The 16,067-nt window shown below is 46.5% G+C and overlaps 4 protein-coding genes across 4 annotated transcripts; 2 read left to right on the top strand and 2 right to left on the bottom strand.

Moving 5' to 3' along the window:
* Positions 1-9,725: 9,725 nt before the first annotated feature.
* LOC311527962 (histone H4) lies at positions 9,726-10,117 on the top strand. Its single transcript, XM_084642469.1, has one exon. The coding sequence runs from the start codon at positions 9,756-9,758 to the stop codon at positions 10,065-10,067; it is 312 nt and encodes a 103-aa protein (XP_084498595.1). The 5' UTR covers positions 9,726-9,755; the 3' UTR covers positions 10,068-10,117.
* A 1,187-nt stretch (positions 10,118-11,304) lies between these two features.
* On the top strand, positions 11,305-11,979 carry LOC311527938 (histone H3.2). The gene has a single exon (XM_084642417.1). It carries the CDS (start codon positions 11,341-11,343, stop codon positions 11,749-11,751), a length of 411 nt encoding a protein of 136 aa, XP_084498543.1. The 5' UTR covers positions 11,305-11,340; the 3' UTR covers positions 11,752-11,979.
* Positions 11,980-12,384: 405 nt separating this feature from the next.
* Positions 12,385-13,058, bottom strand: LOC311527934 (histone H3.2). The gene has a single exon (XM_084642403.1). The coding sequence runs from the start codon at positions 13,020-13,022 to the stop codon at positions 12,612-12,614; it is 411 nt and encodes a 136-aa protein (XP_084498529.1). The 5' UTR covers positions 13,023-13,058; the 3' UTR covers positions 12,385-12,611.
* A 1,187-nt stretch (positions 13,059-14,245) lies between these two features.
* LOC311527954 (histone H4) lies at positions 14,246-14,637 on the bottom strand. Its single transcript, XM_084642457.1, has one exon. It carries the CDS (start codon positions 14,605-14,607, stop codon positions 14,296-14,298), a length of 312 nt encoding a protein of 103 aa, XP_084498583.1. The 5' UTR covers positions 14,608-14,637; the 3' UTR covers positions 14,246-14,295.
* Between the last annotated feature and the right edge of the window lie 1,430 nt (positions 14,638-16,067).

Below are 16,067 nucleotides of genomic sequence, written 5' to 3'. Positions count from 1 at the left end.
AGTGGGTAACCGTTTTTTTGTCCCCAGTGTGACGGGTGGACCCCCTTTCTGGGGTGCCACCTGATGTGCTGGGGTCCCACTGAGCCCACCTGTCCACCAGCCTGGGTCCCCTCCCCCCACACTGTGCTGCTGTGTCCGGCTCTCCAGTCCCCTTCCAGCACAAACACAGGTAGGGACATGTCCAGCTGTAGAATCACACAGCATCTGCAATCAGCTCTGTGTAGGAGGACTCAACTGGGGAATTGCCCAGCTCTTCGATGCACACCCCCTCTGGTGTGTAAACCCCAAATGATATTGTCTTGCGCTGTATAAAAATGTATACAGCATAAGCTCATAATATTCATCTCCTCCCTCAATGTGAAGGAAGATATGTACAGCTTTCTCTCTTCTCCCACCCCCACCCTCCAAGTTATGAATTGCACAAACTGGGTTTTGGAATAAACAAAGAACAAGTTTATTAACTACAAAAGGTAAATGTTAAGTGACTATAAGAGATTGCAAACAGAACAAAGCAGGTTACGGAGCAAATAAAACAAAACACAGAAACTAAACTTAATACACTTAAGAATACTGGCTACAGATAATAATTTCTCACCCTAAATGTTCTTTCAAGCTGGTTGAAGAGTTTCTTGAAGATAAACTGCACTGCTTGCAGCTTAAATCTTCAGGGATTCCTTTTACAGGCTGATTTGTCTCAGAGTTTATATTCCTAACTTCAGATACAGAAATGATACATGCATACATATAGGATAATCATATTCAGTAAATCATAATCTTTCCAACGATACTTCATATGACCTCTCTTACATAAAATACATCTCAGTTATGCCATATTCATAACAATTTTTCTATGAAGAATAAGGGGGCTTAACATCACACCCATTATTGTCCAAAAACTTGTTGGACATTTTGTTGTATTACTTTCCTACCAATATGGATAGTTAAATTTCCACATTACTGCCAGGTCTTGTGTTTTGGATATTTCTGTTATTTGTTCTAGAAATGCCTCATCTACCTCCTGTTCCTGAGTTAGTGGTCTATAATAAATCCCTATTATGATGTCACCCCTACTTTTTACTACTTTTCCATATATAGTGTTTGATAATTCCTGATTTTTCATTGTGTTTTGCTTTTTAAGTGGGGAATGGGGGGACACCACTTGGGATAGAGTTGGACAGCCAGTGGTACTTGGCAACAAGTCAAGTTGTTACGTTTATGTTATGCACTTTATGTTTTTGTTTTAATCTCTATTTTTGTGCTCTTCCCTCTCCCTCTCTGGTTCCCTCTTCTATAGCCCCTTATGATGCCCATTCTTTTTACCCCGTCCCAGTGCCCTTTGGACAAGCAACACTCAGGAAAATTATACCCTAGACGATTGCGATTTACATCAAGCTTCTGCAGTTGATGGCACCTTATGCTCATGCCTCCCCATAATTCTCCTGCACCTACTTTATTCCCTGGAAGTCTGGCAAGTGGCTGTTACCTGAAATTGGGCCAGCTAGTGAGCTTAGGGAGGACTAATGACCCATGAGAGTTTGGCAGAAAGCAGCACATTTATTATACTGATAGCTAAGCTCAAAAGAAGTGTGTGTGTGTGGGAGGGGAGTCACATTCACACTCGCATGCTCACATTCTGAGGACAGGCACAGCACTGGAGATGTCAGGATCCTTCAAGGTAAGTGTCCCACAGCGCAGCGATGGATGGTGAGAGGAAGGTAAGTCTTCCCGAGGCACGATGGAATGCAACATGCCGAACCACTGGTCAGGCGGTCCGGGCGAAGGGCCTTCAGAGGAGGTACAAGCTTGTGAGTGCACTCCTGAGCATGTGGCCCCTTCCCCTTTTAAGGACCTGCTCCTCATGGCCTGCGACTAGAGATGACTTGGCCACGTCCGATTGGTCACACTGCACCTCAGGCCGTGTCCATGCAGTGTGCATGCACTGGGGGTGTGAGTGCTGCCTAATTAGAGTCCCAGACACCTTGTCTACCTGGGAGCTCTTCTGATCTTCCAGCTGTTCAACCAGCCCATTCATCCCACAAGCATTCCAGGAGTGAGGGGGAGGGGGAAAGCCACTTCACAGGTATTCAAAGAGGGAGAGGAGACAACAGCGGGGGGGGCGAGGGAATGTAACAGATCTTTTGAGCATACAAGTTATATGTAGCATAGTCATACAGAGCATACAGATCACTGCTGCTCCTACAACAGTGGCAAGCATCAGACAAGGTAATCCAACAACTGTGAAATATATGTATGAAGCATTTCATCCATATACTCCCCCTCCTCACCACCCGTTGGAATTCTGTGTAGGGAGTAGGATGGAATTCAATAGAGAAAATGATACAAACTTTCCATCACCCTCATAAGATCACACATTAAAATAATAATAATGAAACTATCTCTTAACCAGCCAAATGATCCTGAATTTCAATTTTATTTCCTGGAATGTAAAGGGATTCACCATGTAAATCCAAAGGATAAGGGGGATAAAAGCATTCTCATTATTAAAGAGAGCAAAGATCAATATAGTTCTTTTGCAGAAGACACACTTGATCACAGATGAGGCTGCTAAATTAGAACGTGACTGGGTAGGAAAAGCAATGTTTTGTTGCTACTCATGCAGATCCAGAGGGGTAGCAATCTTCTTCCATAAAGTACTGGAAATAACTGTGTCTGAGTCAATTTCAGATGATCAGTGCAGATCTTTAATTCTTAAAGTCGCCAGAAATAGATCTGAGCTAGTCATTGCTAATATATTTTTTTAACTTCTTTATATGGAGCACCCCATCTCCCTACTGTAATTGTTGGGGATTTTAATTTAGTGCTTTAAGTGGATACATCTGCCTATAGGGTCATAAACCAACCAAAAGTAGAATGGCCCTGGAATTGTATATGTAAGCGGGGAAATGGTCCTGCTATTATGGGGAAGTTTTCTGGCTTATAAATTACCCCGGCGAAATGGGCTAGCGAAAGGATCTGAGTCTTCGCTCTCACTCCCTTTACCCAGAGGCCTGCCTGACGTCAAGGGATCCCCTTCCACTCTCCTGTGTGGCAGAGTCCTTGTAACTCCAACAAGGCTGGGCCCAGGATTCCTGGGATGGCTCAACCCCCAACCTTGTAGTGGTCACTTAGGATGGGGCTAGGGTGTCCCCAGTCCAGGGTTCTCTCACCGCACCGGATGCTTCCCTGACCCACTGATCATTTAATACAATTCAAAGCAGATACAATTTATTAAACAGCAATTAATTTAAAAAATAAGGAAAACTGGGAAAGGTTAAAGTAAAACACATAACCCCGCTCTGTGGCATGGGGACATCACAAACAGTGTTTCTGGAATGTAAGGGAAGTTCACAGTCTATTCCTCACATGTACCAGGCCTCCTTCTCAGGCCCTGGCTGTGCTGCAGGGATGCTGCGGGTCACTCACTCTGGCGGTGACCACACGCCTTCAGGCTCTAGGTGGCAGGACTCTTCTTCCCAGTGTCAGCCCCCTGTTGGGGTTACGATCCCCCTCCAAGTCTGGCCTGCAATGCCTCTTGGCTAGCGGTGTCTTCCTGCGCTGGGCCTACTGCCAAGGTCCTTCCCACTCTCCCCAGCTGCTCACCGTACCCGGCTCAGACTGCTCCAGCCCCAACTCCACTCTGCCTCAGTGCAGCTCCCTGGGCTGCTTCTCTGGCCCCTCTGGCTCTGATTACTGCAGCTCTCCTCCCAGCACAGATCTGCTCTCGGGGCTGCTTCTGTGGCTCTGCTCCCAGCACTGACCTGCTCCCTGGGCTGCTTCTCTGGCTTTTGTTGTTGTGGCCCTGCTCCCAGGACGGATCTGCTCCCTGCGTGCTGCTCTGGTTCTCTCTGGCTGGCATGGCCCTGCTCTCCAGCTCAGCTCGGGCCCCTGCTCTCTCCTTAGCTTGGCCCCACTCTGTTCCCCGCAATTCCAGCTCACAGGGAGGATGAGACAGCCCCACCCCCACCCCCGGTCCTCTGACTCCCTCATTAACCTGCCCGCCTTGTCAATCAGGCTGACCTGGAGCATTGGCCTCTCCCCATTGCTCCTGGGGACTGTTAGTCTCAGGGACCTGATTTCTCAATCCATCCTTCCCCTTCCATTTGGTACTGGGAGCTAGTCAACCGAAAAAAAAAAAAAAACACTTAATTTTAGTAAAGTCCCCTTACACATATTAAAGATCTGGGACTATTTGATATCTGACAGCACATACATTCAAAGGGTAGGGGCTATTCATACTTTTCTCCAGTACAAGGATTCTATTCCCACATAGATTTCTTTTTGCTCTCCAGGGACTTGCTTAATTATATAATTGATTCCTCCATTGATACAGTTGCTGTTTCTGATTGTGCCCCTCTTCAAATAGGAACAGAACTGCATAAGAAACAGACATGTAGATGGAGATTTAATTCTTCTCTTTTATTAGATCCTCATTAAAATATATATACATTGAAAAAGGAATTGGCCTTTTCCTGGAGACAAACAAACCCTCAACATCTTCTAGCAGGATGTTGTGGGAGACTCTCAAGGCCTATTTGAGAGATAGAATTATTCGTTTCATGACTGCCAAGAAGAGGAAATATGAAGAAAATTTGATTGCCCTGAAGGAAAAAAAGTAAGAGCTTGACTCATCTTATGCCATAGCCCCATCTCCAGATTCGTTGTGATTCCTGATCAATTATAGATATGAACTCAATGAGCTGCACTTGGCACAGGCTGAACTCGCCCTATTTTGACTGAGTAGTATTTCTGGAAATGGAGTGAAAAAGCAAGCAAGTTGCTGGCATATCAACTAAGACAAAAGGCCTCTGTGTGTAGAATCATGGTCTTTTGTGATAAACATGGTAAATTACGTACATCACCCAATGGGAATAATAAATAGTTCTTTAATTTCTACAAAGATCTGTACAAACCCCTCCACAGATTATTTGGATTGATTTTTTAAAAAATATTACATTATCACAAATTACTGCAGGCCAGTGTGGAAAACTTGATGCTTCCCTAACTGAGGATGACTTAAGTGAGGTGATTAAGAATATGAAAGTGGGGAAAGTCTCAGCCCCAGATAGGTTCCCCACTGAGTTCTATAGACATTTCTTTGAACTTCTGTCTGGCAAGATAATTGAAATGTTTAATGAGTCACTTTTAGAAGGCATCCTTCCTTCATATGCTGAGGGAAGCCCTAATATTAGTTATTCCTAAACCAGGAAGAGATGGTGAGATGCCACACTATGTTCCAACTGCAGGCCAATATCCCTTGTTAATAGTGGTATCAGAATACTGTAGTGGCAAAAGTTCTGGGAATGAGACTGGAGAAGGTTTTGGGCTCTATCATACATCCAAATCAATTGGGTTTGTCAGAGACCTTCTTGGCTCTGATAACCTTTGACAAAGTTAATCGTATCATACAATAGCAGTAAAATATGGTGACCCTGAACCACAAGCTGTTTTAGCCTTAGTTGCAGAAAATGCTTTTGAGAGGGTAAGCTGGAGGTATGTTTTATACTCTACAAATTTTTTTATTTGTACCCATGTTTAGTTCCCACATTTATATTCGTCCCCAACCTCTCACCTCACAACCAGCAAAGTGATCTTGAATATTTTCAGCCTTTTCAGAGGAACCAGGCAAGTGTGACTGTTGTCTCTATTACTTTTTGATTTGGCTCTTGAGCCCCTGGCAATATCTATACAGTCTCATCCAGATACCCCAGGCATATAACTTGGTTCCATGTTGATGTTATATGCAGAGGATGCCCCGTTGTATTAATTTAGATGGAATATATGGACCCAAAGAGTCCAATGTCTTAACAAGACTGTGATGGGGCGTGCATACCCCGCACTAGGCAGTAAAGGGTTAATCCCACACTATGGGCGGCAGAAGTGCCGCCCCTTAGACCAGATGGGGCATGCTCCAAATGCTGCACTAGTATAAAGGAGAGAAGCCCAGCTCACTAGGGTGGAAGGACACTTGGTGGAGGCGCCAGTCCAGGAGCCACTTCAGCCCTTGATTGCAGGAATCAGAGAGCCTGAGGCCCAGACTGGAGACCGGTTGCCCTCAACCAGTCGACAGGAGTCGGAGTCCCAACCAGCTACCTGTACCAAGGAGCTCAGAGATCCCAATGATGAACAGACCCTGGCTTCGGGATTTACTGTAGGAAGTGGCCTAGAGGGGTGTAGTGAGTGGTGCTTCACACCTTAAGAGAATCAGCGTGTTGCAGTAGGATCCCCGCTCACTGGGTGGTGATCACACTCACCGCTGACAGGACTTTGGGCCTGGACCCAGTGGAGACGGAGGGACCGGGTCCCCCTATCATCCCTGCTGCTACCCACCCTTGGGTGGTGGTCTGCTTCTTTGACTCTGGCCACTAGGTCACACAGGCTTGACCCCAAGGGTAGCTGTGTTGAATCTGACCACTGTGCCTTATCATGGCGAGGTCTGAAACAGTCGGGTAGATGGTTACGCGGTGTCAGCACTCCCATCGCCTGCTGCATCAGGGGACAGGGAGTGCATGCATACACTTCTACAAAGACCCAGTCACTGTCCAACATTAAACAGTTTTAAACCAGGTTTGGTACTCAGAAATGCTTAGCACCATGGCAAACACCATTAAAAATCCTTGTATTAAAGACACAGAAAAGGAAGAAAAAGTTAAAGTATTTGAAAAGTAAAATATTAATAAGTAAGTCTTTCACTTTAACAACATCCCTTGTTCCCTTTCCCTGCATCTGTAGCCAGTGTTTAAAGGAAAAACACAAACAAAAACAAACCATCTAAACCTTGTTTGACAGTCTCTTTGATTATAGTAAAGATGGTAACTACTGTCCCCTAGGGAAAAGACAAGTTAGTTGAGATTGGCTGGCGCTGTTTTTGTTGCTGTTGCTACAGTTGTAAAAATCTGATCTCATTTCCTAGAAGACTGTCAGGGTTCCCTCCCCGCTCTGAACTTTGGGGTACAGATGTGGGGACCCGCATGAAAGCCCCCCTAAGCTTATTTCTACCAGCTTAGATTAAAAACTTCCCCAAAGCACAAATCCTTTGTCCTTGGAGGGTATGCTGCCACCACCAAGTGATTTAGACAAAGAATCAGGGAAAGGACCACTTGGAGTTCCTATTCCCCCAAAATATCCCCAAGCCCCTTTCCTGGGGAGGCTTGAGAATAATATCCTAACCGATTGTTTCCAAAGTGAGCACAGATCAACCCCCCTGGGTCTTAGGGCATTGAAAAAAATCAATCAGGTTTTTTAAAAAGGTAAAAGAATCACACCTCTGTAAAATCAGGGTGGAAGATAACTTTACAGGGTAACAAAAGATTCAAAAACACAGCAGAACTCCCTCTAGGCTTAGTTTCAAAGTTACAAAATACAGGAATACACCTCCCTCTAGCAAAGGGAAAATGCACAAGCTAAAACAAAAGATAATCTAATGCGCCTTGCCTTACTTACTCTTTTTGCAATATTGAGACTCATTTTAGGATGGTTTATAGGAGAAGGAGTTTTCTGAGCTGATGCTTCTCTGCTTCCCAAGAGAACACACACAAACTAAGCCCCTCCCCCAAGATTTGAAAGTATTTTCTTTCCCCATTGGTCCTTTTGGTCAGGTGCCAACCAGGTTATTTGAGCTTCTTAACCCCTTACAGGTAAGAAGGAATCCTAGGCTACCCTTAGATGTATGGTTATGAGAAAGACAAAACGAGAAAAATGTGCACAAAAGGGGAAAGAAAATAAGAGCAAAGATAGAAAATGTACCTTCTGTCTTTGGTATTGACTTTCACTTACAACCTCACTTTTGGAAAACCACAGGAAGAGCACATGGTCTTACCTGCCACTCTGAGACCTGGCAAACTTGTACTAGCCTCAAGTTTTTTAGGGTATGACATTTAGCTGCCTATTTCAAGTCACAGACTTTCAGTTGCACAATATGCAGTCCTGGTCAGTGTTGGGATTATCTGAAATAATTAATAAGGGAAACCTCTATGTTTCCCATTTGTTAGAACTCCTACTTTGCAAACATATCTATGTGCAACTGAAGTTCTGCCGGCTTCTTGTAGTGTTCTCTCTTTGTTCAGGGAGAAATAACCTGGTATTCAGAGTACTAGTAATCCTCCTGTGAGACTGAGAGGCATGAACAAAAGGTATCTATTTAAAAATAATCATCAGTAGTAAATAGGAAAAGTAACCAGAATGTTGTATCGTTTAAAACTCCTGCGGCTTAAAAAACAACAACAACAAGAACAACGTCCATCAGAGGACAAAAAGAAAAGGAGTACTTGTGGCACCTTAGAGACTAACCAATTTATTTGAGCATAAGCTTTCGTGAGCTACAGCTCACTTCATCGGATGCATACCGTGGAAACTGCAGCAGACTTTATATACACACAGAGAATATGAAACAATACCTCCTCCCACCCCACTGTCCTGCTGGTAATAGCTTATCTAAAGTGATCATCAGGTGGGCCATTTCCAGCACAAATCCAGGTTTTCTCACCCTCCACCCCCCCCCCCCACAAATTCACTCTCCTGCTGGTGATAGCCCATCCAAAGTGACCTCTCCTGCTGCTGATAAGGAATGAGAAAGGGCGACAAGTTTTTCAAGGGCTTTTGAGAACCCCCTTCAGATAACGTCCACCCATGCTTTCCAAAGATATGAGGGTTCCTACTAAACGGGTACAGTGTAGCCTTTGCCTTGCCACACGTGCAGGTATAAACTCCTTTTCTAAGTATTGCCCCCGAGCCCCCCCTTTGCATCTAAGCAATTCAGAAGCTGACCCCTTCCCAACATGAAACAATGATTTCTGCCTCTGAGGTAGAGGAACGAGTTCCTTTCTCTGGAATGGGAAAGCAGGCTGGTTTTGTGAGCGATTATTTCTGTAGTCGTTTTTATGCATTAGTCACACTGTGACTGTGTCACATGTACTGTGAAAGAAACAGTAAGAATGAGCATACCACCAAATGAACAAATTTAAGGAATGGAAGAAAAAAATGCGGTGTCCCCCGCTTTATCTTTTGATGAAGAAATGTGCACGTTTCGTTCACATTAACCCTCCCTGTACAGCCTTTGGAAAACACAGGGGAGAGACGATGCGTCCGGAAACCTGATTGGTCAGATTTTGATGCAGTCTGTAAATGTTTGAAAATCAGAGGATGGTTTAAAAAAAAAAAAAGCCACAAATATGAAGATCTCTGGATGGAAGACCCTCCAGAAAGGAAGATCATAAGCTAAGGACAAATACAAAGTTCAGCGGGGAAGTGGCTCTTATTTTGCACAATTCACAGAGACGGGCGATATTGCCAGAAACCGCGGGGTTGCATTACAATCCTAATTGCTGCAAGCAGGACTTTTTCGTGGATTCTAAGGCCAGAAGGGATCATTGTGACCATCTAGTTTTGACAGTGTGTCTCGGTATAACAAACGAAGGACTTATCCTGGATCGGATCGAATCTATCTATTTTAACTTCCTTCTTTAATTCAAATCTAGAGCAGCGTACCCCTGCCACCAACGGCGGGTGAGCTGGGAAGGAAGAGGAGAGGAGGGACAGCAAACTCACTAACCCGCCTCTTTTCTTCCGAAGCACGCCTTATGCAGGCATCGGCAACCGGAGGAGGGGGAGTTCGGTGGAAAACAGGGCCAAGGCTCCACCCCTTTTCTTGAGAGTTCTCAAACAGGTCGGCTCCCAGACCATATACGGAGAGTAGAACGAGCCGAAGCAACTTGCTCGTTCTGGTTTTCTGAGAGCGCTGGTTGTAAGGTCGTAGCACTATGTCTGGTCGCGGCAAAGGTGGTAAGGGCTTGGGAAAGGGGGGTGCTAAGCGCCATCGCAAGGTACTCCGTGATAACATTCAGGGTATCACGAAGCCGGCTATTCGTCGTTTGGCGCGCCGTGGTGGCGTAAAGCGTATTTCTGGCTTGATCTATGAAGAAACCCGAGGAGTGCTGAAAGTGTTTTTAGAGAACGTGATCCGTGACGCTGTCACTTACACTGAACATGCCAAGCGAAAGACCGTGACTGCTATGGACGTAGTTTATGCTCTGAAACGCCAGGGTCGCACTCTCTACGGCTTCGGGGGCTAAGTTTCCATCGGCCTTTAAAGTTGAAACATCCTCAAAACCACAAAGGCTCTTTTAAGAGCCACCCACATTTTCACAACGAGAGCTTAATTACTAGTCTGGTTTTGAAATTGCAGAGTGTGTGTGCGCGTGTGCGCGCGCGATAAATTATGTGTATTGTTAAGTTTTCGGAGTGTTTTATTTTCTCACTTTCCCTAAATCATAGATCACGTGGAAAGAGAAGGATTAATGTTCTTTCGCTGCAGAGGGGAGGGGGGGGCACTAAACCCCGTGGTCAAAAGCTTTAGGGCCGACCTTTATGCTCAGACAAAATCTGTTTCGTCAGCTCTCCGGGTAACGAGAGGCAGAACAGCGTGGGGTTCGCGGGAAGACCTTTCTGCTGCCTTACCCGCGTCGTGATAGCTCGAGAAACAATTGATGGGTAAAATGCAATAACGTCCACTCTGACTAAAAACACTAGTGTCCGTTTTGGTTCCTCCCGCATTTGGGGAGGACAAAAGAGATTTCCCGCTTTGTTCCACAAGGCCCCCTATTTCATACACACTTTTTCATTTTGGTGGAGAAGATATGGGGGGCATGAGAAGATGTCAATCGAGAACATATGTAAGAATTACAATTGAGAAGTGACCTTTGGTGGCCTCTGAAGCTTAAGGCAGGACTGAAGGAGAGTAAAGAGGTCCTTCCTTCATAAGGAGTCAAGCGCTGTCACCTTCTAAAAGCCGATAAATTAGCACACGAAGAGACTTTTCTATGTAGTCAACACATCCTGTGGTTTCAGTGTTACCTTCCGGGGATTCGTGCTCGTGCAAGTTGTTCATATGTAAGATACCGAACATCATTCACGCTTCTTCGCAGTACTGTATCCGAGATTTGGCCCGTTTGGAAGCGAAATATGAGACGACGAGCCGCCTCTTTAAAAGAGAGAGAGGTAGAAGGTGAGGGAGGGAGCGGCGGAGTTTCAGGGAGAGGGGGGAACCGCAAGAATCGGACTATGGGGACATCCAGAGAGCGCGAGTTTAGTGACCTGACCGTTAAAAGCCAGTTTGGGCGAGACTTGTCCCGCCGACGCTGGGGGGTGGGGAAGGGCGGGTCGGATGTTTCGCTGCACAAGCGCGGGCTTTTCAAATGTTCAAATTGTCCAATGATAGCTGTCTCCATGTCAACAACGAATCAGAAAGGAGCACTGGGCTATATATACCACCGGAGCCGGGGGGCTCTACCTTACTTTGTTCCTTTGCGCTGTTTGTCTCAGAGTTGCGATTGAGGGTTGCTGAGAATGGCCCGGACCAAGCAAACCGCCCGTAAATCCACCGGTGGCAAAGCCCCCCGTAAGCAGCTGGCCACTAAAGCTGCCCGGAAGAGCGCGCCTGCTACTGGGGGAGTGAAGAAACCCCATCGCTATCGACCCGGCACCGTGGCCCTGCGGGAGATCCGCCGCTACCAGAAATCTACCGAACTGCTCATCCGCAAGCTGCCCTTCCAGCGCCTGGTGCGTGAAATCGCCCAGGACTTCAAGACCGACTTGCGCTTCCAGAGCTCGGCCGTTATGGCCCTGCAGGAGGCCAGCGAAGCCTACTTGGTGGGGCTCTTTGAGGACACCAACCTGTGTGCTATTCACGCCAAGAGAGTCACCATCATGCCCAAAGACATCCAGTTAGCCCGGCGTATCCGAGGCGAGAGAGCTTAAAAGTTTACACCCACCACCTTTTGGCAACTAGGAAACCATTACGAAAGATCCAAAGGCTCTTTTAAGAGCCACCACATTCACATTCAAAAGAAGCTGCAACACACTCGTTATTTGTGCAGCCTCAATCGTCATACTTGCGAATCAGGTTTATGTAAGAAAAAAAAAAACGCTGAGAAAACCACATAACATTGCAACCCGATCCCTGTCGAAATTGCTGTCTCCCCGAAATACATCCTCCTGCACTTAACTCTTCTCGTGAGTTTGGTTTCTGCTATGTGTGTCTCACATCGTGCCGTCTGTTGCGTGAGCTCGTCTAAGGATGGCGCTTAGAATGCTCTTTAGACTTTCCATACCCAGCCGTAGGCCTGAGATAGGTGTGCCTGTCTTCCACTGGTTTGTGTACATTGTTTTGTGGTTTAGGCAGGAGATGACAATGCCTACCGTGAGGCAGTAGTGAGCATAACTAGAGGTAGAAATGTAGGTGCCTATGGGATTTTTCTCCTAACAGTTTAAAGAACATAAAAGAATACAAATCTCGTGTGTTAGTCAGTGGCAGTGACATGTTCAAACAAGCCTCGTTAAAACACCCACCGCCCCAAACCAGGAACAAATCATGCAAAAACTCAATTTACATTTGATTAGTAATTTGAAATTTAAAGGGACATTTTCTCATTACAGGCAATACAGTTAGAATCGTAAGATTTCAAAGGATATTGATACACAATTTTATGACTGTCAAGGCTGCACAAATAACGAGTGTGTTGCAGCTTCTTTTGAATGTGAATGTGGTGGCTCTTAAAAGAGCCTTTGGATCTTTCGTAATGGTTTCCTAGTTGCCAAAAGGTGGTGGGTGTAAACTTTTAAGCTCTCTCGCCTCGGATACGCCGGGCTAACTGGATGTCTTTGGGCATGATGGTGACTCTCTTGGCGTGAATAGCACACAGGTTGGTGTCCTCAAAGAGCCCCACCAAGTAGGCTTCGCTGGCCTCCTGCAGGGCCATAACGGCCGAGCTCTGGAAGCGCAAGTCGGTCTTGAAGTCCTGGGCGATTTCACGCACCAGGCGCTGGAAGGGCAGCTTGCGGATGAGCAGTTCGGTAGATTTCTGGTAGCGGCGGATCTCCCGCAGGGCCACGGTGCCGGGTCGATAGCGATGGGGTTTCTTCACTCCCCCAGTAGCAGGCGCGCTCTTCCGGGCAGCTTTAGTGGCCAGCTGCTTACGGGGGGCTTTGCCACCGGTGGATTTACGGGCGGTTTGCTTGGTCCGGGCCATTCTCAGCAACCCTCAATCGCAACTCTGAGACAAACAGCGCAAAGGAACAAAGTAAGGTAGAGCCCCCCGGCTCCGGTGGTATATATAGCCCAGTGCTCCTTTCTGATTCGTTGTTGACATGGAGACAGCTATCATTGGACAATTTGAACATTTGAAAAGCCCGCGCTTGTGCAGCGAAACATCCGACCCGCCCTTCCCCACCCCCCAGCGTCGGCGGGACAAGTCTCGCCCAAACTGGCTTTTAACGGTCAGGTCACTAAACTCGCGCTCTCTGGATGTCCCCATAGTCCGATTCTTGCGGTTCCCCCCTCTCCCTGAAACTCCGCCGCTCCCTCCCTCACCTTCTACCTCTCTCTCTTTTAAAGAGGCGGCTCGTCGTCTCATATTTCGCTTCCAAACGGGCCAAATCTCGGATACAGTACTGCGAAGAAGCGTGAATGATGTTCGGTATCTTACATATGAACAACTTGCACGAGCACGAATCCCCGGAAGGTAACACTGAAACCACAGGATGTGTTGACTACATAGAAAAGTCTCTTCGTGTGCTAATTTATCGGCTTTTAGAAGGTGACAGCGCTTGACTCCTTATGAAGGAAGGACCTCTTTACTCTCCTTCAGTCCTGCCTTAAGCTTCAGAGGCCACCAAAGGTCACTTCTCAATTGTAATTCTTACATATGTTCTCGATTGACATCTTCTCATGCCCCCCATATCTTCTCCACCAAAATGAAAAAGTGTGTATGAAATAGGGGGCCTTGTGGAACAAAGCGGGAAATCTCTTTTGTCCTCCCCAAATGCGGGAGGAACCAAAACGGACACTAGTGTTTTTAGTCAGAGTGGACGTTATTGCATTTTACCCATCAATTGTTTCTCGAGCTATCACGACGCGGGTAAGGCAGCAGAAAGGTCTTCCCGCGAACCCCACGCTGTTCTGCCTCTCGTTACCCGGAGAGCTGACGAAACAGATTTTGTCTGAGCATAAAGGTCGGCCCTAAAGCTTTTGACCACGGGGTTTAGTGCCCCCCCCTCCCCTCTGCAGCGAAAGAACATTAATCCTTCTCTTTCCACGTGATCTATGATTTAGGGAAAGTGAGAAAATAAAACACTCCGAAAACTTAACAATACACATAATTTATCGCGCGCGCACACGCGCACACACACTCTGCAATTTCAAAACCAGACTAGTAATTAAGCTCTCGTTGTGAAAATGTGGGTGGCTCTTAAAAGAGCCTTTGTGGTTTTGAGGATGTTTCAACTTTAAAGGCCGATGGAAACTTAGCCCCCGAAGCCGTAGAGAGTGCGACCCTGGCGTTTCAGAGCATAAACTACGTCCATAGCAGTCACGGTCTTTCGCTTGGCATGTTCAGTGTAAGTGACAGCGTCACGGATCACGTTCTCTAAAAACACTTTCAGCACTCCTCGGGTTTCTTCATAGATCAAGCCAGAAATACGCTTTACGCCACCACGGCGCGCCAAACGACGAATAGCCGGCTTCGTGATACCCTGAATGTTATCACGGAGTACCTTGCGATGGCGCTTAGCACCCCCCTTTCCCAAGCCCTTACCACCTTTGCCGCGACCAGACATAGTGCTACGACCTTACAACCAGCGCTCTCAGAAAACCAGAACGAGCAAGTTGCTTCGGCTCGTTCTACTCTCCGTATATGGTCTGGGAGCCGACCTGTTTGAGAACTCTCAAGAAAAGGGGTGGAGCCTTGGCCCTGTTTTCCACCGAACTCCCCCTCCTCCGGTTGCCGATGCCTGCATAAGGCGTGCTTCGGAAGAAAAGAGGCGGGTTAGTGAGTTTGCTGTCCCTCCTCTCCTCTTCCTTCCCAGCTCACCCGCCGTTGGTGGCAGGGGTACGCTGCTCTAGATTTGAATTAAAGAAGGAAGTTAAAATAGATAGATTCGATCCGATCCAGGATAAGTCCTTCGTTTGTTATACCGAGACACACTGTCAAAACTAGATGGTCACAATGATCCCTTCTGGCCTTAGAATCCACGAAAAAGTCCTGCTTGCAGCAATTAGGATTGTAATGCAACCCCGCGGTTTCTGGCAATATCGCCCGTCTCTGTGAATTGTGCAAAATAAGAGCCACTTCCCCGCTGAACTTTGTATTTGTCCTTAGCTTATGATCTTCCTTTCTGGAGGGTCTTCCATCCAGAGATCTTCATATTTGTGGCTTTTTTTTTTTTTTAAACCATCCTCTGATTTTCAAACATTTACAGACTGCATCAAAATCTGACCAATCAGGTTTCCGGACGCATCGTCTCTCCCCTGTGTTTTCCAAAGGCTGTACAGGGAGGGTTAATGTGAACGAAACGTGCACATTTCTTCATCAAAAGATAAAGCGGGGGACACCGCATTTTTTTCTTCCATTCCTTAAATTTGTTCATTTGGTGGTATGCTCATTCTTACTGTTTCTTTCACAGTACATGTGTCACAGTCACAGTGTGACTAATGCATAAAAACGACTACAGAAATAATCGCTCACAAAACCAGCCTGCTTTCCCATTCCAGAGAAAGGAACTCGTTCCTCTACCTCAGAGGCAGAAATCATTGTTTCATGTTGGGAAGGGGTCAGCTTCTGAATTGCTTAGATGCAAAGGGGGGGCTCGGGGGCAATACTTAGAAAAGGAGTTTATACCTGCACGTGTGGCAAGGCAAAGGCTACACTGTACCCGTTTAGTAGGAACCCTCATATCTTTGGAAAGCATGGGTGGACGTTATCTGAAGGGGGTTCTCAAAAGCCCTTGAAAAACTTGTCGCCCTTTCTCATTCCTTATCAGCAGCAGGAGAGGTCACTTTGGATGGGCTATCACCAGCAGGAGAGTGAATTTGTGGGGGGGGGGGTGGAGGGTGAGAAAACCTGGATTTGTGCTGGAAATGGCCCACCTGATGATCACTTTAGATAAGCTATTACCAGCAGGACAGTGGGGTGGGAGGAGGTATTGTTTCATATTCTCTGTGTGTATATAAAGTCTGCTGCAGTTTCCACGGTATGCATCCGATGAAGTGAGCTGTAGCTCACGAAAGCTTATGCTCA

Source organism: Lepidochelys olivacea (assembly GCF_965140295.1).
Source record: "Lepidochelys olivacea isolate rLepOli2 genome assembly, chromosome: 1".
In the NCBI taxonomy this organism is placed as follows: domain Eukaryota; kingdom Metazoa; phylum Chordata; order Testudines; family Cheloniidae; genus Lepidochelys; species Lepidochelys olivacea.
The sequence above is the reverse complement of the archived record's forward strand: the minus strand, read 5'-3'. Positions and strand labels throughout refer to the sequence as shown.